Raw genomic sequence first — 24,945 nt, 5'->3', positions numbered from 1 at the left:
GCACCTTAGGGTACGAAGGATACCAGAGACCATGCCCCCCAAAAAAATCAAAAGGGTTATATACAAGATACGACCGCCCGACGTAAACTACGTAAAACAGATCATAAGATAATTATTTTGGTTAGAGCCTAGAGTGATTGAAATTTTGACTTTTGCGCTCCCTTACCCAACTAACAATTTTGGTGCTAAAAGCTTCAACTTCTAGCCTTTGGCTGTATAATATTTGAATAAAAGCAGCCAATGCTGAATAAAAGAAAAGCCTCCGCAAATAATCCCTTAAACTTCAACTCGACTATTACCCAAATATCTATCAGCTAGTCAGTTTGTGCCGAATATATTTCATCTTTTATCGTTTATGCAGCTTTCATATAGTCATAAAACAGCTCTGTCTGAATTAGCAACAAAGCTTATCGGTTAAGAGCTCATGTATGTAACTGAGTTGCTTGTTGCTTCCCATATTACGGTGAGTAGCATTCACGATGAAAATTGAAAACGTTTTCGCTGTTCTTATAGCACTAACAATATAGCGTACTGGCGCTATAAATGAACTAACGAAGCTTTTAGGCAACTTCGGTATCTCTGAAGATTACACAACGTTTAAGTAAACCTTATACTGCTTCTTTTAATAGCTTATTTGTATGGAACGTCAAAACCACAATGTTTACATTTGATTTTTGTTGCCGGAGCTGTGTACGAGCTATTGATTTCTGTAATGCAGCTATAAAGGTATTCACCTGCTCTTATAGCAACTGACAAAGCGCTGTCATTAATGCTAGCAGATAATGTAAGAAAACAAGCCATTTAGAAGCGATATTGCTGTTGACGGCTACTGTTAAACAATTAGCAGCAGAGTAGCATCTATACAGATCGAGAAAATGTTGCCTAAAAACAATTTCAGCGATTGATGATGCATAAAGGTTAGCCCACAGAACATGCTGATAGATGTTTGAATAATGGTTGAAATAATGCTGAAACATAATTTTTAAGCTTATGTGCTGAAAGCAGCATGTAGGCCTCTTTCTAACGTTTATACAGCATGAATCTGAAAATAGCGTTAGTGAAATAACCTATAGGGTATGCGAAGAAGCACATCCAAAATTTTCTTTGTTATTTACATATGTCAAAGTGACGGTGATGACAGAGCAGCGGCCATTGAATCAGGAGATCAGGAGTTTGAATCTAGGTAGCAACAAAATTGGTATTTGAGTTTTCACAAAAAACAACAATAAATAAACTCCAAAATTTACTCTCCTCTCAAATAATATTTATTCAAATTGAATTCAGTGGCTGTATAAAACTTATTTAACAGATTCAAAAAATCTGAATAAGCGCCATTGAAGCGAATTATATTACTAAATGGTTTAGTAAAGATGGAGAAAAATTGTGTAACATGCTGTAAAGTAGTTGTGCAGGCACGTCAAAACAGCTGAATAGATTCGCCAGATTTGCTGGTAAAAGCATTGAATAGAAGTTCTTGATCATATATATAGCACACATATTCAGCTTAAAGCCGTATAGACGAGTTGAAATAACATTTACATTGACATTAAATGTTAGTTGGGTATGCTTGAACGATAACATTTGCTGTTTTGGTGAACCTCCTAAATTTTCAACTGAATTGGTTGGTAATATAACTGAGTACGAGCAGTTTGAAGTTTGTATGGAAATTACTATAGAAATCGCCCCGTATGTGAGAGATCGTTTCGTGAGGCGGATCATTAACTATTTAGGGGGAGATCTCCCAGCGCCGGACACCTCTCAATACCGGACACTTCTTAAAATGACACTACTTGCAGAGGTTCCTCCTTGATCTTATTAAGTACAAAAGGAAGCTGTTGAAAAGGCTTCTAACGGCAAGGAATATCAGATCTTCATGTGATAAACTTTGTACAAAATTTGAAAGTTGAATAAAAATTCTTCTCACCTGTTTTGTTACACTTACTTCAATTCAATTGTTTCTTCTTACTGAGAAAGCCACAGAAATAAGCAGAAACAAAAATTGAAGAGGATATTGAAAAAGGTGGGAATTTGATTTAGGATGTAAAAAATTTGGCTGAAGAGTCAAATAAGCTCCACTAACAATTTTTAATATTTACAATTTAGGCCGTTACAAATGTTTAATTAACTTTTTGTCCTACTGGTCTCCGAAAGGTCAAGGGGGGATAATAAAAAATAAGTATTAAAATGAAAAAATACAAAAATTCCTCGGATTTGTTCAAGAATATTTAGAAAATCCTCAAAATTATCCGAATTTTATTTTGTTGCCCCCTCAAAATATTATTTTTTGGCAAAAAAAATCCGAGGGGGGAGACAAAATAGATTTTAAATATTTGTATCGACCTTAAAGCACGTGAATAATATTACTATTCTGAATGATGCCTTTACGCATCTAACAGGAAGTTAGTCACATTTGAACATGATGCAATAGTGTCCGGTACTAGGAGACATTTTTCTGAATCGTAAATTTTTTCACCAAAATTCATCGTCAAATATAGTTTGTATGAATCGTCAATGGTCAATAGTCATATTTTGTGTTTCTTTCTTCTATCTATTCTTCCTTTGCAATATAACTCATGAAGAGCTGAGCTATAACTCAGCTGTGTTTCTATATGCAAAAGGTTAGTAAATTTTAAAGGAAAAGTTGGGAAAATTGTCAAAATACAATATTAGGGCGAGTTTGGAGGAAACCTAATGCGATCGTTCGAAAAATGATCTAGAGTGCGGCGTCGCAATCAACGCAGAAAATGACATTTCGAACGTTAAACGTAAAAACCAGAGCAACGCAGGGTACGTTCTGCTAGTATGGTATAAAAGGAAACATAATCCGGATAGATGGGTGTAGTGATCAGCCATTTCCTTTGTAGTACACAAAACTCCACACCGTAACTTTTAAACGTTCTTATTTCTCCAAGCTCAACCAACAAACTGATTTCAAAATTGTTGCTCTGTATGAAGCGCCTACTGCGATCCGCTTTTTTGAATTTCCTTTGAGCGGCGCACGTACTTGATTGCGCAATTTGAATTCATCTTACTTATCTATTTCTACTCTACCTCTCTATTTATTATTATTATTATTATTATTTGTTACATTATATATATATATATATATATATATATATATATATATATATATATATATATATATATATATATATATATATATATATATATATATATATATTTTTTTTTTTTTTTTTAATTTCATTTTATAATTCTTCATGATCCCTACACTGGGTTGGGCAGTTAAAGCATTGTCCTACCCATGATTTCGGTAAGAACATACCATATGGATAGCAAAAGGATCTAATACTATCAAAACTGTTCTAGATAAAAATATCATTCAAAGGTAATCAGAGATTCGGAGGTTTCTTTAATTGTGAAGGAAAACTCTTTTCCAAAAGGCTCCTCAGAGTTTGTGAGGATTTTTGGGTATTCTTTCTATTCCAAAAAGTGCTTAATGATGTATTGAGATTTCCTAGGAAACCATGAAGTTTTTAATGATTAGGGGAACTGTACCGGTTTTGGCCATGTTCCTAATTTGGCCAATTTTGCGAATAACTCCAAAAATAAAGCAATTCGCGAGGGTTTTATTAGTTCCATCAAAAGATATATCCCTCACGGTTCAACGCTGCTCTCAACCGATCGATTATTTTGTAAAAATATGTATTTTCCAGGGTTGGTCAAATTAGGCACTAAGTTGGCCAAAACCGGTGCACTTCCCCTACTGCTCTTCCAGAAATTTGTTGAAAATTTTCTGTAAGTCAGGAAGCTTAGTGGATTTATGAAATTTTATAGGATTCACTTAAAAAAGTGGTGTAGTGTATGCCACATTTTTTTTCAAATAGGGACGAGCCTGGGATTTAACCCACGACCTTCTGTCTATAAGGCAAAAGTGGTAGTCACTAGACAACTGAGCTCGTCTCTAAAAGCCGAAAATTTGAACAAGGAGGAATACTTATAGGAATATCACAGAATATGCAAATATGAAGTAGTTTATAATTGTAGCACATCCGGAAGCCTATGAGAAAAAAAGCTTTGAAACCATTGAATATTTTATAAAATTTACAGAAATTCATAACCACGTCTGGAATTTTGATAAGATGTTTGAAGATCATTTTTCTTGAAAAGCTCTATAAACTCTAGACTAGAAAGGTAATGTTACCTGAACATTCATAGAGAGTTTTATAACTTAACGTTAAGCATCCTCATGAGGATGTCCGAAAAAAAATCTTGAAAGCCAAGAGAATCTAATAATAATATGTTATTTACGCCAACTTTGTCATTTCTCTTAGGTTTGATTTTTTGTCCTATCCACGTCTCAGAACGTGACCGTGCCTCTGATTGGAACAATAGCCTGGGCAAAACGTCCCACCTTAACCAAAGACATTTCATACTCCTAATTAGTATTTTATCTATCCCACAATGAAAAGGTTACAAACCCCTATGGGCTTGTCATTTGAAAACCAGCAAAAAATAATTTAGCCAGATTTGAATTACATTACGATAGTTTCCATATCATTTGGAAGCAACTACTGGTGGATTCGCCATGCTTTTGTCCAGTTGGTAAGGGCATATCGTACTTTATGTGTCACTGTGTCAGATGTCCATGCTTTTCATCATAGTAGCCCAATCTTCATACCTAAGAACAAGCAAACCAAAACAATAAATTTGACTAATAAGCTACCGATCAAACCCTTCATGCAATATTCGGGTTACTATGGTTGAATCACGTTGATCACAAATGATGTATGGGATAACAGCGCCTCTAGGCTTTTTATACTTATGCTTCTACTAACTGTACGTACGGTAAAAATGGTAATTGACAGCTTCGTCCCATTTTCACACCATGAATATAAAGTATTGCTAATTAAAAAATTAAAAAAAAATAAATTAATTTCCGCACACGCATACTTGGAGCATAAACATGAATTCAACCAAATTTATTTTAATTCGAATTTGCCTGTTTTTGATGGTGATGATGGACCCGCCAATGGTTTATGGTTCTCTCTTTAATGTGCGTAATCAAGTCGATTGGTTGTCTTCACTAGAAAACGGTTGCCCATACGGTGGCGTTAGCATGTTCTAAGGTCATATCAGTGTCTTGACTTACGAGACGTCGAAGTCGATTTACAGCTATAGCCAATGTATGCTCACCTGGCAAGCTACACAATAATATAATTATATGGAACAGATCAAATTCATGTTCAAGTCTTACAGAAAGATTTCACTAAAAACGCTTTATACGAAATGCACACTCATGATTACACATTATTAATTTCATATTCATTGAACTGGTAATTTCATTGAAGTGCACAACATTCAACAATATTTATACTCGACGTAACTGTAGCATACTTCTCAAGTTTCCCTACCGTACCATATCATTTATCGTCACTCGGCCAGAATGTTTTCGTTTACTCGTAGCCCGCTATTTATAGGCAATCCACACCTAATTAACCACTTTTCAAACGCACAGCTCATAAGTACACGACATTTTTTTATATGACCCAGCTTTTACTATCGAAAAAACTGCGTGACACTGGATAGTAAATTCGTACACTATTCGACTATTCAAATCAACCACTCCAAATTTCCGTTAGAACTGGCTAAAACTGCTTTCTAGTTTCGCGTCAACCAATCCAATCTAAATTTATCCGTAAACTTTAAACTGAATGACGATCGTACAGAATATCTATTCCATGGCTATGAGTTCAATTGTCCCTAACTATGGTTGTGTTTTGAAAATACTTCGAAAATCAAAGTAATCCCAGCACTGACCGATCGAAAAGGTCCACCCGTCGTACTTGGACTGAAAACCGTACATTTTTATTTATAATTCACTACTCATTTTTTTCTTCCTTTGCAGCTCCTTGGCTCTATTTTCCCACGAAGTGACCGATCTCAATGAGCGGTTTTATTATTATTTTTATTATTTTTACGCTTTTCTCTCCTCAAAACTTTACACACATTTCAAGTTCAACGCGACAAGCCATTGAGGAGGAAAATTCTCTGCGTTTTTTCTTTCCTGCTACCTTTTCTCACACTTTTTGTGGTTGACCATGCTTTCATCAGAGCTGAGTGGACATCTCAATCTTCTTGGGCACATGTTTGCACGACAGTGTAATTTAATGCGTTGAAAAACACGTCATATTATCGCATTCTAGGGCGAAGGAACTTTACGAAATAAAGATCTTTGTCAATGGGCACCATCCGCCTTTCGTTCTTAGTTTCTGGTGATCACGTCTTTGTTTACTAACGCACCGGATTGCGTCACAAGACGCGTTTTTCCCCCGCGTCGTAATTAATTGGACGACCTGCGGACGATGCGTTTCCTCGTAACCAATCGGTTCCGATACCGAAGGAAAACTCATTTCCAATAGCTGCCGTCCTGTACAGCGTTGGCGATGACGGCAGGGAAATTTGCGAAAAGAAACATTATTAACGAAGACTATAAATAAGTTTCGGCCGCTTACACTCGGATGTACGGATGCAGCCGGTGGATAATACCACGGGGACAACGCTAGACAGGCGGCGTGTTCCATCATCGACTTGCCAATCAGTCAGTAGGGAATGGCGCTCGTGCCATTGCATTAGGTATCGGCGATCGAATTGTTCTGCCTCAAGTGGTGTGTAGTAGGTAGTTAGATAGGTTAGTTAGCGATCTTGGGAGAAATTCGCTGCATGGTAAAAAAATTGAGATTTTCTTCTGTGACCGCATTCGTGATTTACACTGCGAAAGAGCTGAGTTTGGAAGCATTGAGGATGATCAATGGTCATAGTCATGTAATTGTATACAACTGCTTAGAAAAAAGCCCACTTGGCAGAAAATTTTCTGTCGGAGACTTTTGAGTCGTATTTCATTTTGCCGATGCAATCATACTTTCTTCTTTGACATAGATCCCCACTGGCAGATTGCTGATACGTAGTTCTGATACGTAGTACGTAGTATTCAATAGCCACTACCATAGTGATTAACCTTAAAGTTTCTGTGCCTGAATAGTCAATGTAGATCGTAAGTCCAGAAAAACAATTAACACACAAACCAATAGGCTGAATAGAGTTGTGCGCCGGTCCGAAAATCGTCAGCGTCGGCGTTTTCTGCGTCATGTCTAAAACCATATTTTCCGGCGGTGTGAATTGGGGTTGCAATTAGTTTCTTTCGTAATTGTCTCCTGTTTTTTATTTTTCTGAAAAATATTTCAGATAAGCGTTACTATGTTTTTATTTAATGTTCCTGAATAGAAATTATAGACAGGGGATCTTTTGCCGTTCGACCATTTCGACAAATTTCAATTTTAGGCTTTTTAAGAAAAAATGTATTAAATATACAAAAACATGTTGATTAGTTGGCCGAACGACTACTCATGGCACACTTGACGAATTACTGCAATATTCTGCCGTAATCTGACAAATTGACATATGCGCCAAATAACCAGGAGGGTGAAACACCTGTCATCCGCGGTACAATGGCACTCTACCCAACATCGTTTTTGGTACTTCTGTTTTTGGTACCCTGTTTCTGGGTGATTAATTTTGGGTGATTAATTCGTACGCAGTTAGTGCCAATTATCGGCAATTAATTTCTCCTGGTGAAAACTTGCAATTAGTTGAGGTATATCGAGTCTTTTGTGTTTGTATGGCTTCTTTATGTCGAAAAATAGCTCGTCGATACTTCCGAAGTTTTGTTAACATGAATTAAACAAAATTAAAACAAAAACATTGTACGCCATATTGAATGAATGGTGGGTAGGCGTATCAGCCTTCTGTTCAGTCCCCTGCAAATAACAAAACACAAGTTTACCATTTTTCTGTTAAAGGGCTCGATGAGTACTATTCGTTAAAACCATTGTTGTAGTTATAATTTATCTAGCATCTATGGCCATTTTGTGAGTAATATACTTTAGTCACAGTCATAGTAATGATCGAAAATGTTTCTGTAAGTGACAGGATCTTCCAATTAAATGAATCTTTGTTTTAAAAAACCAGTGTAATTGTTCACTTGGAATACTGCTAATCAAAGGCCATAACATATTTTCAAATAGCGTATAATGTATGAGCAATATGTAAACGGAATGATTCTCAATAGTTGCAATTACGATGTGCCATAAAATTCAGAGTAAACATACTGCCCGACTAAATAGCCGCGAAACGGCTTGCACACAAAACAAGCCAATACTCTATACAACAAATATACTGAAGCTGCTTCGATGATGATCTTGTTTATATAGACTATAGAGCATGCGTTACGTATGACTGATTTGAAATTATTTGACGAGGAGACCAAAAATCACTAGTTTTAAAGACTGTAGGCAAAAGTTCACTCTTCTCGATTTCGATCTATTACATTTAAATTAAAGCAAAAACCAACTCACATTCCATCCAAACGCGTCGCCAATAAACTCGTTCTGTTTGTCCTGCTGCTCCTCGGTGTCACTGTCCGGAAGCGTTTCGTTGCCACTGTCGTCGGCCTCGCGGATCGCTTCCGACGCGTTGAACGACTGATTTTCGGCGGGTTGCTCCGGGAAGGGTTCCAGGACGACGTGCTCGTCATGGTGAATTGACTTCTGGCGCAAGATGGAGCCGAACTTCTCGAAGAAACTTCCGTCCAAGTCTTGAATTCTGGAATTGGAAAACAAAATTACAAGATTAGTACGATTCTCTTTTAGTGAATTAGAGGACTACAGGAAATATCAACAGGAAGTATACTGCCCATAAATGCGTAACTGTTCCATGTAGATAGCAAATCAAGCAAACATCGGACTGTTATGAAATTATGCGCAGTATTTACAGTATGGACTAAAAAAATGAAAAAATATCAAAATTATTGTTACATAGTTACAAGGTTGACTAGTAGAAATAGCCCTTCAAAGTACAAAAACATCAGCTATGAAAACTTTTGCATTTTGTATGAGTCATATTGTAGCTTCAAGAAACTTATTTTCCTGAAAGATTATATGATTCCACAATATGCATTATATTTTTCTATTAGGAAAAATGTTTTTACTAATGAACTCTAATGAATTTTGATACTTCGAAGAGACCTGGGCCACACGATTCCACCAGTATTTATAAAAAAAATTAGCAAAAGAACTATTTTCGCTTTTTCAAAGGTCCCTGGAATCTGGAACCATTCCAAAAATATGGATAAGCTCTTTTACAGTATAAATATTTAAAGTTGGCCGAAAGACAGATGTACGTAATCATCGTGGCATAGCCCTTATCTCTTGCATTCCAAAATTTGTCGATGCAATCGTCAACGAAAAATTTCTTTGCTCATTAAATATAGAATCTCTGACACGCAACACGGCTTTTTTAAAGGTCGCTCGACCTTAACAAATCTGCTTCAATTCGTGGACTATTTATTGAGTTCAATGTATAACGATCGCATTGATAAACCGATGTTTCAAACTACAAAAATAATGGAATTGAACCAGGTCTCCCGAAATGACTTGAATCATACCTATCTGACCGTCAAAAAATTATCAGATTGAATGGACACAAATTAAAACAAATTCAAGTCACTTCGGGAGTACCTCAAGGCTCTTATTTGGGCCCTCTTCATTTTATCTTGTACGTAAACGACATTTTCTTCATACTGAAAAATATGAAAGTGTTAATTCATGCCGATGACACGATCAGTGTGTGATTATACGTTAACACCTCAGCGTGTCGATCGTGTGCAGCAAGCCACGACTCGGCCTCTTCTGGTCAGACCTCCGTGGCGTGCACACGCATCCACGGAGAGCTGCTGTCATAACAATTCGCTCCGGCCATTTGGGGCCACACATTTTGGCGATCCTGCCAGGTTATTTGTTGGATCCTGACGCTGATTTCAAAAGGTGAGTTGAATTCAATTGTTAATGTGCTAATGTGTTAACATATTTGATGATTTAAAAAACACAAGGCAATGGGTTTGCACTGCTGCAAAACGCGTCTGGAAGAACGCTGCAAAATGGATTGTGGTTTGGAAAATCACAAAGCGCGTCTGGAAGACCGCTGGAAAATGGATTGTGGTTTGGAAAATCACAAAGCGTGTCTGGAAGACCGCTGGAACATGGATTGTGGTTTTAAAAACACAAAGCGCGTCTGGAAGACCGCTGGAAAATGGATCGTGGTTTGGAAAATCACAAAGCGTGTCTGGAAAACCGCTGGAAAATGGATTGTGGTTTGGAAAATCACAAAGCGTGTCTGGAAGACCGTTGGAAAATGGATTGTGATTAAGATAATCACAAAGCGCGCCTGGAAGAGCTGGAAAATAGTTTGTGGTTTGGAAAAGCACAAAGCGCGTCTAGAAGACCGCTGGAAAATGGATAGTAATTAAGAAAATCACAAAGCGCGCCTGGAAGAGCTGGAAAATGGTTTGTGGTTTGGAAGACCGCTGGAAAATGGTTTGTGGTTTGAAAAATCACAAAGCGTGGGAGACCGCTGGAAAATAATTTGTGGTTTGCAATACCACAAGGCGTGTCTGGGAGACTGCCGAGAAAAGGGTTGACAATCTAGAAAATCCCAAGGTGGGAATGGAAGCATTGATTTTGGTCAAAATAAATTTTGAAATGTATAACTTGGAGATATGGAGATCTATCGTATGCTACAAAGGCTTAATATATTATCTTGAAGTTTATTTTGGAATTTACTGACTTAGTAGTCATAGCGGAAATACCCGTTGGATGAGATATCCAACATTCACGAAGCTCAAAAACGTTGCCAGCATTCACAAAGGCATAAGTTTGGACCTATTGGCTAATAGTATTGGTTAACATAAGTCTTAAAATTAGGTATATACTTATGCTATCTCATTTAAGTATAATATCTCAGCGAAATTTTAGATAAATATCATATCCTAGACCAGATGTTCCCAAACTACTTGTACATGCGACCCACCTAGCAGAATCGCATACTGCTTGCGACCCTCCTACATTGGCTTTTAGAATTTGGATAAAATTGAGTTCGCGTGTTATATTACTTTGAATGGATTGGAAATGATTTGGAATTCGAACGGATTTAGATAGGATTTGGATTAGATTTTGGTTGGATTTGGATTTGATTGGAATGGATTTGGATTGGATTTGAATTGAATATTTAGATTTGTTATTATTATCATCTTTATTAATGAGGTTTTTGGCCCTGGGTTGGTTCACCTCGTAATTTAGATTTGGATTAGAATTGCATTTGATTGGATTTGGATTTGGAATGGGGTTGGATCGGATTTAGATTAGATTTTGATTGGATTGGATTTGGAATGGATGTGGAACGGATTTGGATTGAATGTGGAAATCCATTCCACATTCAATCCAAATTGATTGAATGTGGATTGAATGTGGAATGGATTTGAATTGGATTTGGATTGGATTTGGATTGGATTTAGATTGGATTTAGATTTGAATTGGATTGAATGTGGTTTGGATTTTTATTGGAATTGGATTGGATTTGGATTTCATTGTATTTGACAAAATCTCAAAATGTATTGTTCCCCATTCACTACATAGATCTAAATCTAATGGCTGTTATAGTTATTATTTATTTTTTATTTTATTTCTTATTAGGTCAAACTAGACTTCCGCCCAACTCGCTTACAGATATAAGTAAGATGGCAATCAGGTGAAAATGGCACTGGGTGATATATTGAACGAGGATGACGGATAGACAATAGAGCTACTAGGGTAGATGAAATCGCGGTCGAGCTTCTCAACTTGTTTTTTCTCTCAGGTGGTTGGATGGTTTCTTATAAAAGATATTTGAATTTACTAGACTTAGCACTGGCAAATGGTTTTGCTCTACAGTGTACCTCCGTTAGGACCTTTTATCTATACCTAGATACCGACCACCCTGCTCTCTCCGCTAACCAACTCTGTAAACTGTAACACATTCCTATGACGTCCTTACGTCTATGGGGCGGACGTCCTAACGTCCCTAACTAGCTCACCTCGTTTGGGGTTTTCAGGGCCGGCTTGAACCTGCTTAGGGCACACACAGACAAAGGTACATCAGATGGCAACACAGAGCTAATGAAATCCCATGCACAACAGGGCTAGTACTTGAAATGATTGAAAGCTAATACATTTTTACTTATTTATTTTTGAGTTCTTTTCATATTGGGTTTGGTGTAGCTTAGGGTTGCCCAGAGACCGGTGGAGTTAAAATCTGTCGAAATGGCAACGTATGAAAATGCATGGAATCGTGGAAATAATATTGGCAGCACTTGAACTTTTTACTTGCTTCTTATAGATGCAAACAGTAAACAAGTCGAAATGGAACCGCTTTTGACAGTTCGATTGGAAACAAGATGGCGTCTTCGCCGATCTCTTATTCTAGTATTTCTAGTTTGGTGGTTAGTTCGAGATTAGTATCGTTGCGGTCGATTGTTGCATACATTGGGTATTTACGGGCTTCCGCCGGGCGAGGTCAGCTAGTAGGTCATTCTCCACTTCCATTTCGATCGGAGTACGATCCTAGAAACAGCGAGCTTGAAAATTGCGCCCGAGGACGAGGCCTCGTAGGATCTGACTTGTCGGCGGTCACTGCGGGGATGAATCTGGAGACGAAACTATGGATATAGAAGGGATTTCGTGTACCGGGAAAATTCGTTCGGCGCTTCGGGCCTGAGGTGTACTCGATGGCAGCCTTGGAATGACCGGATGGTAGCTAGGTCGAGTCCGTCGGTAGAGTATGGCACGTAATCGGTCAAACACCGATGGTAGGAGGATGGCCCCAATCGAATAGAAAAGACTCCGAAAAATATATTAAGCTCTTTTAGTGGAATGTATTAAACCGTCTAAGACGTACTTAATTCGTCTTGGACGGTTTAGAAAAGACTGTCAGCGGATCTTTGACCGACTCTGGGGCAGCAATTAGTCGGACTTTGGACAGGCCAGTTTCGGGTTCTTCAATGGCGGACGGGTCGACTAGCATACCCTGGCGGTGACTGTAATCACCCCATACGGCGAGGGACATGTGGTATCTGGCTTGTAAAAAACCTTTTTCTCCACATATACACTGTCGGACGGCAGAAATCTGGGCTAATTGATCACGGTCCACTGATCAAGGCTTCTCCAGGTGAAACTCCGAAATCACGACAACTGCCCTTAACCGAGCTCTTCCCCGGGATTCTCCTCTCGCTTTCCAACTCATTCTTCGTTCTTCCCCTTTTTTCTTGCGTCCGTACTCATAAACGTCTTCCAAAAAAATCCCCGTTTTCTTGTTCCACACCTTTTTCCCATTCCTTCGTCTATCTCCTTCTTGATTTCGCCCGGAACTTAATTCAAAGCTATTTGACTCGCATCTTCGCTCGTAGGGATGTAGTTGACGCGTTGCATTTGTATCTACACTTTTAAGTTGGAATTTACCTGCGTATTCTACCTTATGAGTACTACATGCAGAGTCTCGCAATGGTATTTTTCTGTCAAACTTAGGGTATGTTAATTGACTGCTTGTTAACGTATTCGGTAATAACTCCATCCATTGTTACACCGCTATCCAAATGGTACTCTTTGAACTTTCGGCAAGCCGATTACGTAATGCCTAATGCGTAATTACGACGTCTCACTACTCACTTTTTACAGCGAGAAGTGAGAAATGAGAAGAGAGAGAGGTAAGACGTCTCACTTCCCATTTCTAATTTCTTACTCCTCACTGTGAAAAGTGAGTAGTGCGAAGTGGGTAGTGAGAGGCGTCTCATTTCGCGCTTCTCCCAGTGAGTAGAGAAAAATGAAGAGTGATAAGTGAGACGGTTCTCTTCTCATTCCTAATTTCTCACTTTTCAAATGAACTATTCGGCCAAATGTCCTATTCAGTTAAATTACCCTTTCAGCCAAATGTCCTATTCGGTCTACTAGATGAACCGGCCTAGGGCCGAAAATCTCGTAAATAAAGATAATTCAATTCAATTCCTATTCGGCCAAATGACCCTTTCGATCAAATTACTCTTTCGGCCAAATGACACTTTCGGTCTAAAGATCCTTTCCGCCAAACGACCCTTTTGGCCAAACGACCCTTTCGGCCAACCGACCATTTCGGCCAAATGAACTTTTCGGCCAAACGACCCTTTCGGCCAAATGACCTTTTCGGCCAAATGACCTTTTCGGTAAAACGACCCTTTCGGCCAAACGACCCATTTGGCCAAATGACTTTCGGCCTAATGGTCTGTTCGGCCAAACAACTTTCGGCCCTGTTACTGGTGTTGGTTTGCGTGGGAATTCGATTCGTCAAATCGACGTTTCAATCTTTGTTTACAAAAGCAGTCGTTTTGAAAATTTGGTATTGATTTCCTTCGCATCACTGAAGACATGATAATTCCCTCTACACACAAACTAAAGCTGTCCTCATTGGTCCATAAAAAAGAGACAAACGGAATGTTGTCAATGATCGTAGAATTGCCTATTTGTCTGCGTTTTCCAAGGTTTTCCTAACTGTCTTCGATGCATGGATTCTGAATGGCAGATCGACGGGGTATATATGGATCTTAAGGCAGTTTTCGACACGGTGGACCACGAAATATTGCTTGCTAAACTGATAAAACTCGGTGCCTCTACAACTAGTATTGTTTGGTTCAGATCGTATCTGACGAACCATTCTGTTCAGTTTCGAATAACTCTGGGTGTTCCACAAAGCAGCAATCTGGGCCCGCTAATGTTTTCGAATGTTTTGAATGGTTTTTCCCTGCGGTTGTCTTCCAAATGCCGTCTCTTCTACGCTGGCGATACGAAATTCTTCAAAATAGTGAGAACTTCGTCGGACTGTTTGCAGGATTACTGAACATTTTTGTTGACTGGTGTATTTACTAAGAACTTAATGAGTCTAAGCATCGAAAAATGCAATACAATTTTGTGTCTCCACAAACATCTACCAACCCTATTCGACTATGTTCTCTCGCAACATAGGCTTGCTCGTGTTCAGCACATCAAGAATCTTTGTGTTCTTGGATAGCGGTCTCACAGTTAGGATCCATTACAATGATATGATTTTTAGAGCTAATCGACAACTGGCTTTATCTTCAAAATTGCCGATGATTTCCAAGATTCAATATATTTCAGATCTCTTTACTACTCCCTTGTGCGTTCTGTATTGGAATTGGAATCGGGCGCGATCATATGGTGCCCTTTCAAACCAACTTGGATTTGCAGAATTGAAACGGTTCTCTAGGGGTTTCTTTAGATACGCTCTTCGTTTTCTCAGTTGCCTTCACTTTTAAAACTTGCCACCGTAAGAAACCCGTTTTCGTCTCCTGAACATCGAAGAGAGACAAAAAGTTGCACAAGTTATATTCGCCGGAAAGCTGCTTTTTGCATCGACTGTCCTGCATTGTTGGCCCAGCTGAACAAGTATGCACCTGAGAGAATCGCTTCGTAAACGCGACATCCTGTTCTTGGAACAACGATACAGAAACTGTGCCCCGCATTCCGTTTTATCTGCCAACGCTTTAACGAGTATTATCAAGTATTTGATTTCCATTTATGCTTTGTGCACAAATTACTAAACGTTAAAAATCAGGATTTTAAACCCCCTCCCCTCCTCATGTATCGAAAAATAAAGCGTGACCAAACTCCCCCTCCCCCTTATTTTAATTACGTATCGCTCACTGAGACAACCTTTTCCCTATTTCCAATTGCTATTAAAACATCACAAAAACCGTTAAGGTTGTTTTTTTTTTTCTAAATTTCATCCTCATTTTAAACAAGACATTGCATTAAAATGCAAATTGCGTATTCGTTTTCTGCCTTTCGCGCATACTAAGTATACGTAAAGGCTATGGGATCACTTTAAAACCGAACTTTTGATAGAAGGCTCGGAGACCCATAGTGTTATATACCAATCGACTCAGCTCGACGAATTGAGGTGATGTCTGTATGTGTGTATGTAGGTATGTATGTGCGTGTACAAAAAAAATGTGAGATACTCTTTTTTGAGCTTAGCCTTATCCGATTTGCTTGCAACAGGTTGCATTCAATGCGGAATCCTTCCGTATTTTTCGCTATTGAAATTTGCCATTGCGTTCCGGCGTTATTAAAAATCATTGTTTTTTCCCCGTTTTGCCGATCGATTTTTTTTAAACTGCTGCAATGCATTGAACGCAAATAAATGTGAATTTATTGAAATAATTGAACCTACCTCCCTAAAGTGCAATTTTGACCTCTCTTATGTGGTTTTCTTATGACATTTTATAATACACGAGAAAGGAACCATCACCGCTAGGTGAATTATTCTGGGTCTTTTAATGTTTTTTTGTTACGTAACGATTCATAAACTCCCCTTTCCCTGTGGCTCAATAAGTAATGGTTGTACAACCCCCTCCCTCCCCCTCAAGCGTTACGTAATCTGTGCACAAAGTCTAATGAAGTTATTAATAATATTATATTGATTCCAAATCTTCGTAAGGTAATTTCGGATTATTCGATGAAAATACTTATTAGCATAACATTTACATTGAATTTTATTTTTATTGTTCGATAGTTATGTCTATTGGATAATAATTGCTTACTTTACAGTTTGGAAGACTAATATTGACGCACTCTATATTCTCATGCATTATCGAGAAAACAACATTAAAACTAATAACAACATATCGTAACGGCTCTGTCGTTAAAACGTGAGTAGAACAATAAACTCATTGATCGTAATGCAATGCGCAGCGCACATGCACGTGAATGCGTACGAAGGAACAAATTCTAAATTACATCAGAGCAAGTGGAATACCTATTTGCATATCATGCACTTACAGTTGAAAGCAAATAGGAAGATGCGAATTGCGGTCAAGATAATGCATACACATATGACTGCAGCTGCTGATTGTGTTTAATCGAGATTCCCGTAGCAAAGATATTTAATGTAGACGTATTCATCGATTCCGTACTTCGATCCCTCTCTGCCGATGCCAGATTCTTTAATCCCACCAAATGCAGCCTCGGTGCAAGAGATAAGCCCTTCATTCACCCCGATCATACCCGTCTCGAGCAGTCGAGACACCCGGAACACCTGGTTCAGGTCTGTACTGTAGAAATATCCGGCCAAGCCTCGTTGAGTACTGTTTGCAATCTTCAATGCTTCCTCTTCTGTTTTGAATTTGATAACCGAAATTACTGGTCCAAATACCTCCTCGTTGTATAGTTTCATGTCGTCCCGCATATGTGTTACAATCGTCGGCTCGTAGAACAGAGCACCCTGGTTGGACAATTGTCGACCTCCGGAAATAACTTGAGCTCCTTTCTGTTTGGCGTCATCGACAAAGTTTGACACCTTGTCTACCTGGGCATGGTTAATCAATGGTCCAATCTGGACTCCATCCTGAGAACCATCACCAATCTTAAGAGCCTTAACACGTTCTGTCAGCAGTGAAATGAACTTATCGTGGATTCCCTCCTGCACCAGAAACCGGTTAGCCGACACGCACGTCTGTCCGCAATTCCTGAATTTGGAGTTCATAGCACCTATCACGGCTTTGTCCAAATCTGCCGAATCGAAAACGATGAAAGGAGCATTTCCTCCTAGTTCGAGGCCGATACGCTTGATTCCATGGGCGCATTGTTTGTACAGAAGTTTACCTACTTCTGTGGAACCGGTGAATGAGATCGCGGCTACTTTGTCACTCTTGCACAACAGCTCCCCAATACTTGCAGCATTCTTCCGGCTGCTAGTCACGACATTGAACACTCCCTTTGGAAATCCGGCTTCTTCAGCTAGTTTAACTAGGGCCAGTGCCGTCAAAGGAGTATCCTCCGCCGGTTTTATAACTACCGTGCAACCGGCAGCGATGGCAGCGGCTGCTTTCCGAGTAATCATGGCGTGCGGGAAGTTCCACGGAGTAATCAGGCCAGCAACGCCAACCGGCTGCCTAGTGAGCATGACCTGGCGGTTCGATGCCGGTGCCGGCACAATCTCCCCGTAGATACGTCGCGCTTCTTCGGCAAACCACTCGACAAAGGAATTTCCGTATGTAACTTCTCCCAAAGACTCCGGAATGGGTTTTCCTGACTCGGCCGTCATTATTTGTGCGATCTCCGTCCGGTTTTGCTCCATCAGATGGAACCATTTCTGGAATTTAATTGATTGTAATTGAATGGATCTGGGGGAATGGGATGACTCGATTTAATTGAATGACTGTTGCACTGGCGCGGTGTTTGGGCTTTGAGATGGCGAAGATGATCTGTGTGATGCAGAAGTTGTAGCATTTATAACGAATTGTCAAATGATTTCATTCAATTCAATTTACCCAAACCATTGATAATTTACATATTCTAAAGAAAGTAATGATTATCAAGATCTGTATCATTGACTCTATAAAACGCAAGTAAAGAGCCTACAAAAGAGTTTTTTTTAAATATAATTGATAAACAATTCTTCAAGTCATCAGACTTTGCATAATACTCCGTGTTTTAGTGTTCTAATAGATTTTCTAGTGTTTTTAATGACCTCGAAAAAAAAACAAATGAAAATTGTATAAAAGTGGTATTTTGACCAAACTGGTCATACTGCATAGTGAGACGTCTCACTTATCACTCTTCATTTTTCACTTCTTAATAAAAAAAAGGGAAAGTCACTGCTCACTCATTTCTCACTTCTCACTGTTTAGTGATAAGTAAGAAACAAGGTCGAGGGGGCCTTCCTTAGCCATGCGCTAAGACGCGCGGCTACAAAGCAAGACCATGCATGCTGAGGGTGGCTGGGTTCGATTCCCGTTGCCGGTTTAGGCAATTTTAGAATTGGAAATTGTCTCGACTTCTCTGGGCATAACAGTATCATCGTGTTAGCCTCATGATATACGAATGCAAAAATGGTAACTTGGCTTAGAAACCTCGCAGTTAATAACTGTGGAAGGGCTTGATGAACACTAAGCTGCGAGGCGGCGCTGTCCCAGTGTGGGGATGTAATGCCAATAAGAAGAAGGAAGAAGAAGAAGCAAACGATATTTGTGGTCTTACGATCGACCAAATGACATTTTTGACCATGCGACCTATTCGGCCAAACAACATTTTCGGCCGTATTATCCGTTCGACCAAATGGCCTTCTTAGCCAAACATCCATTTCTGCTGAACGGAATTTTCGGCCAAATAACCTGTTCGGTCAAATGAAATTTTCGGCCATATGACCTGTTCGGCCAAACGACATTTTCGGCCTTTTAATCGAACTGGCCAAATGACCTTATTCGGCCAAATGATGCTTTCTGCTAAATGATCTATTCGGCCATTCACCATTCCATTCTATGGAGGACCATTCACAAAGTACGTCACGTTTCTAGGAGGAGGAAGGATCCGAGCAGTGTAACCATTCATATTAAAATTCTAGTCGTCTAATACAAAAAGTGTGACAAAGGGTGAGGCGAAGTGTTGAAAATCGCCAAGTTTGCGTTATGTACTTTATGGACATTTCAGATGACTTTTTTCGGCCAAACGACTGATATGACCTTCGACTCGATGCGCTATTCGGCCAAACGACCCCTCGGTCAAACGACTCTACAGCCGATTGAAGCTACAAAAATCAATTTCACAAGTCGCTGAATACTGGTCGTGCGTATGAGTACAGAGAATGGAGCTTCCGAAGTCCATCGTCGGGCAAATGCTTCACTACTTCTAACAATTTTGCCTCTGCTAATTTGTTGACTTCTAACCGACAGCCTATGCTGAGTAAATCATCCTCTTCTACGTATTCACGAATACTGAGACTTCACAATTCCGTTAGTATCCACTGAAGCTCAATTTCCGATCATAGTATTCGAGCCTTTCCTGGCACCGATCATTAGTCGTCTTGTTTCCGTATTGGAGCTTCCGTTTACGAACAACAGGCAAGTGCTTCGCGCTTCAACAATTATGCTCTGACAATTTTGAAACTTCCAGCCGATGTTCTCCGAATTAGCTTAGTTTGCTCTTAAACGATATTAGGAATCGACGATAACCAATGTGTGTCAAGTCAAAATGTCGACAGTATTAAAAAAGCTCTTCACCCGATAATCGCAGTCGAGTCATTGCCATCATCGATCTCCAGCCGTATGCCGTTCCTGGTATTGCGTATGGTATCAGAGAAAGTGGATTTCGAAGTCCAAAGACAGGCATGTTTTCTATGTCATCGAACAGTTCACCGTCGCTTTTTAATGACAGCGCCTACCAGTATGCTTCAACGACATTTCGAGAACTATTCGGATGGGAGCAGTTCCCAAGTAGCCAAAAGTTCCTTTGAGAGTTCGTTTTTCGTTTAAGCAGGTCAGTGAAGCTGATTAAGTGAAAAACGTACTCTTAAAGGCAAAAGATACCTGGGTTATCTTGTGAGTTCCATGGCCGTGCGGTTAGTTGCTATGTGCAGTTGCCTGCTGTGGACTGTGGGTTGGGCCGATTTCCATCTTAATAAGAAGAAAACAAAAAAAAACTTCAATAGCGTACTGGATGTTGTAAATGTCCTGCCCGTTGTCTAATGCTAGGTGTTAAATTTTCAATCTGTGCGACGTATAGTCGAAGACGGTGATCCGGACTTTCTTCTTCCTTTATCACTGTATTCACTGGAGCCGGTGAAACTCAAATAGTAAAGCAATTTCGTCAGGATTGGGGTGCTCTATCTTCCTCCAACTCACAGAGACGATCAGAAACATAATGATTGTATCGATTCTATTCATTCATTTATTTAGTTTACATCTAAACAGATAACACTGTATCAACAATTTGTCGCCACAATACACGGTTCGAGGCTGCATCTCTCCATCCTCGAATGCGCCCCACGCTCGCCAAGTCGTTTTGCACCTGGTCTGCCCACACACGCCGTCTCGTACCTGCCGGATCGGAAGCGAACACCATTTTTGCAGGGTTGCTGTCCGGCATTCTTGCAACATGTCCTGCCCGTCGTACCCTCCCGGCTTTAGCTACCTTCTGGATACTGGGTTCGCCGTAGAGCTGGGCGAGCTCGTGGTTCATTCTTCGCCACCAAACACCGTCTTCTTGCATACCGCCAAAGATGGTCCTAAGCACCCGTCTCTCGTCCGAGTACATGCAAGTCCTCCTCGAGCATTGACCATGTTTCATGTCCGTAGAGGACTACTGGTCTTATCAGCGTCTTGTACATGACACAATTGGTGCGGTGGTGAATCTTTTTTGATCGCAGTTTCCTCTGGAGCCCGTAGTAAGCCCGACTTCCACAGATGATGCGCCTTCGTATTTCATGACTAACATTGTTATCAGCCGTTCGCAAGGATCCAATGTAGACGAATTCCTCGGCCACCTCGAAGGTATCCCCGTCTATCGTAACACTGCTTCCCAGGCGGGCCCTGTCGCCCTCAGTTCCGCCCACAAACATGTACTTTGTCTTTGACGCATTCACCACCAGTCCAACTTTTGTTGCTTAACGTTTGTGGCGGGTGTACAGTTCTGCCACCTTTGCAAATGTTCGGCCGACAATGTCCATGTCATCCGCGAAACAAATAAATTGACTGGATCTATTGAAAATCGTACCCGGCACACCTTCTATCGCAATGTTGAACAACGGGCACGAAAGTCCATCACCTTGTCTTAGTCCTCGGCGCGATTCGAACGAACTGGAGTGTTCGTCCGAAATCTTCACGAATCTTCTTGGTAAGCTTCCCAGGGAAGCTGTTCACGTCCATAATTTTCCATAACTCTACGCGGTCTATACTGTCGTATGCCGCCTTTAAATCAATGAGATGCCTCTGGTACACGGTTGACTACAGCAGGAAGCTTATTGTTTGACTTCTTCTGCTTTCAAGTACTAACTCAGATTAATTCAGTGATGAATTATTACTCAAGAATACTAGATTCGGTAATGGTGAACGACCAGACTCTATCAGCTTCTGCCTCCGAAACTATTGAATCGTTATTTCGAGATGATGCTCCTCATCCTACTCTTGTTATCGTTGAACCGTGGAAAATCAAATTTTGGACACACTCAAACTTCGGACGCTTGAATTCGTATGGGAAATTTTCTGAAATATTTCATCGAAATGTTTCGTCAAGCTGGATCGGAAGGACTAATAGTTTTAGCTTGTTTTAGTATAGTTACATTCTAATAAGACATGTTAAAACAATGCGACGAAATGATTAAAAGACAGTCTGAGCTGTGCATTGCGAATTATTTTCAATTATTCTTCCCGGTACTGTGTAATCAGGTGTCCGAAGTTTGAATCTTTGTGTCCGAAATATGAATCCAACCTCGCCGGTGTCCGAGGTTTGAATCAAACAGAAGCCGGACATTTTCATAAATTGCAAACATTCTTCGTAATGTCTTGCACATATTAAATGCGCAGTTCAAAGAAGAATACTATACTTAGTGATAGCAATGGTGATTTAAACGGTGTGACTTAAAATGTCAGTAAACAAGATGATTTTATATCAGGAAGTGCTTAAGCGTCCGAAATTTGAGTTTTCATGGTACCTGTGCCTGTGTACCTACGTATACGAGCCATCGTCAGATAATACTCGAAACGACTTCCAACTTGCGGACTACAATCCACTTTTGCACTTTCTTCATTGCACTACAACATTTCTGGATTCCGAACAAGATCTGGACGTTTTAGTGCCACTTTTTAGTGATGGGATAAGACAAGCAATTGATACGAATATTTCGCTACAATGTCCACCTTCGAAACCTCCGTTAACAAACTATTGTTTTCGTAAGCTGCAACGGCTCAAGCGAGCCGCTCTTCGAAATTGCCAGCATCGTCGTTCACTTTGCTTAAACCGACGCAGTACATACAAGTCGATAGAATGCATCGAAGTCTACTAACATGTCTCAAAAGATTGGAATGTTGTCCGCTCTAAGCGTAAGGAAGACGAACTACCAACATCAATTAATTTGCAAGACTTATCTGCCGATACACCATCCAGTAAACACGAACTGTTCGATCAATATTTCAAGAGTGCTTATGTAAGTTTTAGCTTCATAAACAGACGTAGAATTATAGCTCCAGTATATAGTTTTGATTTCCATCTAGATGTAATACAGTTGTGTGCATTACGAAATGAAATCAGATTAAAAAAAAAACAAATAATAAAATAAAAATTTGGAATTATTGTTGATTCACATCGATAAATCGGCATCAACATTTCAAAAGACGAAACGCCTTTGTGACGTTTGTAACATTTCCTTGCTACCCATCTGTAACGCATAACGTCTTACTAAAATTTCACAAAATAATGATAAATTGGTATTTTTAGTGAACAGAGTTAGTCTACCTTATCTTTTTACATCTATATCTATCTATATCTATCTATATCTATCTATATCTATCTATATCTATCTATATCTATCTATATCTATATCTATTAGGGTGGCTCAAATTAGTATGGGAAAAACTTTGATCAATTTTTTTGATGGGCCGCCCTCTTATTCGGTTCTATTTGATGCCCTGATGCTCTGGACAAAATTTCAGCCAAATCGGTCAACGTTTGGACGGTGCTAAACTCATTGGAAGTTTATATGGAAAAATGTATGCAGAAACATCCAAAAACAGTAAATTGCAGCTGGACTACACAACTTACGATGAAGAACTATGATACTCATTCAGATCTTGGAGAATTTAACACAGAATGTTATGCAGAAAACCGCGAGAAGATTCGAGTTTGCCCGGCTAAGTTATTAGCATTTCTCTGCAGTGGGGTTTGAACAAATTTCGTTTCTTTTACCTTTGAAAAGAAATAAATTCACCCCTACAACACTCCAGTAAAATGCTAATATCTTTGTGTAATAAACTCTAATCTTCTCGCGGTTTTCAGCATTACATTCTGTATTTTATTTTACAAGAACTGAATGAGTATCATGGTTCTTGATGGTAAATTGTGCCGTCCAACTGCAAATCACTGTTTTTTGATGTTTCTGCATACATTTTTCCATATAAACTTCCAACGAGTTTAGCACTGCCCAAACGTTGACCGATTTGGCTGAAATTTTGTCCAGAGCATCAGGGCATCGAATAGAATCGAATAAGAGGGCGGCCCATCAAAAAAATTTGAAAAAGTGTTTTTTGAGCCACCCTAATATCTATATATATATATATATATATATATATATATATATATATATATATATATATATATAAAACTCAATATTTGTATGTTTGTATGTATGTTCCAGCATAACTTCTGAACCCATTGACCGATTTCAACCAAATTTGGAACACACATTCATTATTTTAAGGAGACGACGATAGGGGGGTTAGGGATGCTCTTTGGAAAAAGGGGAGGGTGTGGGGGGAGGGTTATTGCTAAGTTATTGATCAACTCAGTGCACCTTTTGAACCCCTTGACCGATTTCAACCAAATTTGGAACACACACTCTTTATCTTAAGGAGATTATGATAAGGGGATTAGGTATGCTCTTTGTAAAATGGGGAGGGTGTGAGGGGAGGGGTATTGCTTAATTATCTATCTACGTAGTTTAAATTCTGAACACCTTGGTCGAATTCGACCAAATTTGGAACACAAATTCCTTATCTTAAAAAGGGGACGATGGTTAACATGCGGGGTTAAGCATACTCTTTGGAAAAGGGAGAGGGTATGGTGGGAGGGTTATTGCTTAGTTATCGATCAACGCAGTTTAAATTCTGAACCCCTTGGCCGATTTCGACCAAATTTGGAACACAATTACCTTATCTTAAGAAGGGGACGATAGGGGATTAAGCATGCTCTTTGGAAAAAGGGGAGGGTGTGGGGGGAGGGGTATTGCTTAGTTATCGGTCAACTCAGTGTAAATTCTGAACCCCTTGGCCGATTTCAACCAAATTTGAAACACAAATTCTTCATCTTACAGAGGGAACAATGGGGGGTTGAGCATGCTCATTGGAAAAGGAAGAGGGTATGAGGGGAGGGGTATTGCTTAGTTATCGGTCAACGTAGTGTAAATTCTAAGTCCCTTGGCCGATTTCAACCAAATTTGGAACACAAATTCTTTATCTTAAGGAGGGGACGATAGGGTGGTTGAGCATGCTTTTTGGAAAAGGGGAGGGTATGGGGGAGGGGTATT

The 24,945-nt window shown here is 39.5% G+C and overlaps 2 protein-coding genes across 11 annotated transcripts in view; both read right to left on the bottom strand.

Moving 5' to 3' along the window:
• The window catches only part of LOC134205375 (protein unc-13 homolog 4B), a 162,236-nt gene that overhangs the window by 5,540 nt on the left and 131,751 nt on the right, over nt 1–24,945 (bottom strand). For 7 of the 9 annotated variants that reach the window (XM_062680583.1, XM_062680585.1, XM_062680588.1 and 4 more), the window contains one exon: nt 8,373–8,619. In XM_062680583.1, the coding sequence (XP_062536567.1) occupies nt 8,373–8,619 (247 nt within the window). Of the gene's footprint in view, nt 1–5,377; nt 5,612–5,778; nt 5,794–8,372; nt 8,620–24,945 lie in introns of those variants that run through there. The other 2 variants (XM_062680593.1, XM_062680592.1) reach the window with 2 other exon arrangements.
• LOC134205376 (3-sulfolactaldehyde dehydrogenase) overlaps nt 16,409–24,945 on the bottom strand; it is a 46,742-nt gene continuing 38,205 nt past the window's right edge. For both annotated transcript variants that reach the window (XM_062680595.1, XM_062680594.1), the window contains exon 3: nt 16,409–18,024. In XM_062680595.1, coding sequence (XP_062536579.1) covers nt 16,789–18,024 — 1,236 coding nt within the window. In that variant the 3' untranslated portion in view covers nt 16,409–16,788. The remainder of the gene's footprint in view (nt 18,025–24,945) is intronic.

The sequence above is a fragment of the Armigeres subalbatus genome, chromosome 1, assembly GCF_024139115.2.
Source record: "Armigeres subalbatus isolate Guangzhou_Male chromosome 1, GZ_Asu_2, whole genome shotgun sequence".
Taxonomy (NCBI): Eukaryota; Metazoa; Arthropoda; class Insecta; order Diptera; family Culicidae; genus Armigeres; species Armigeres subalbatus.
Note: the sequence above shows the minus strand (reverse complement) of the source record. Positions and strands in the feature narration are given on the sequence as shown.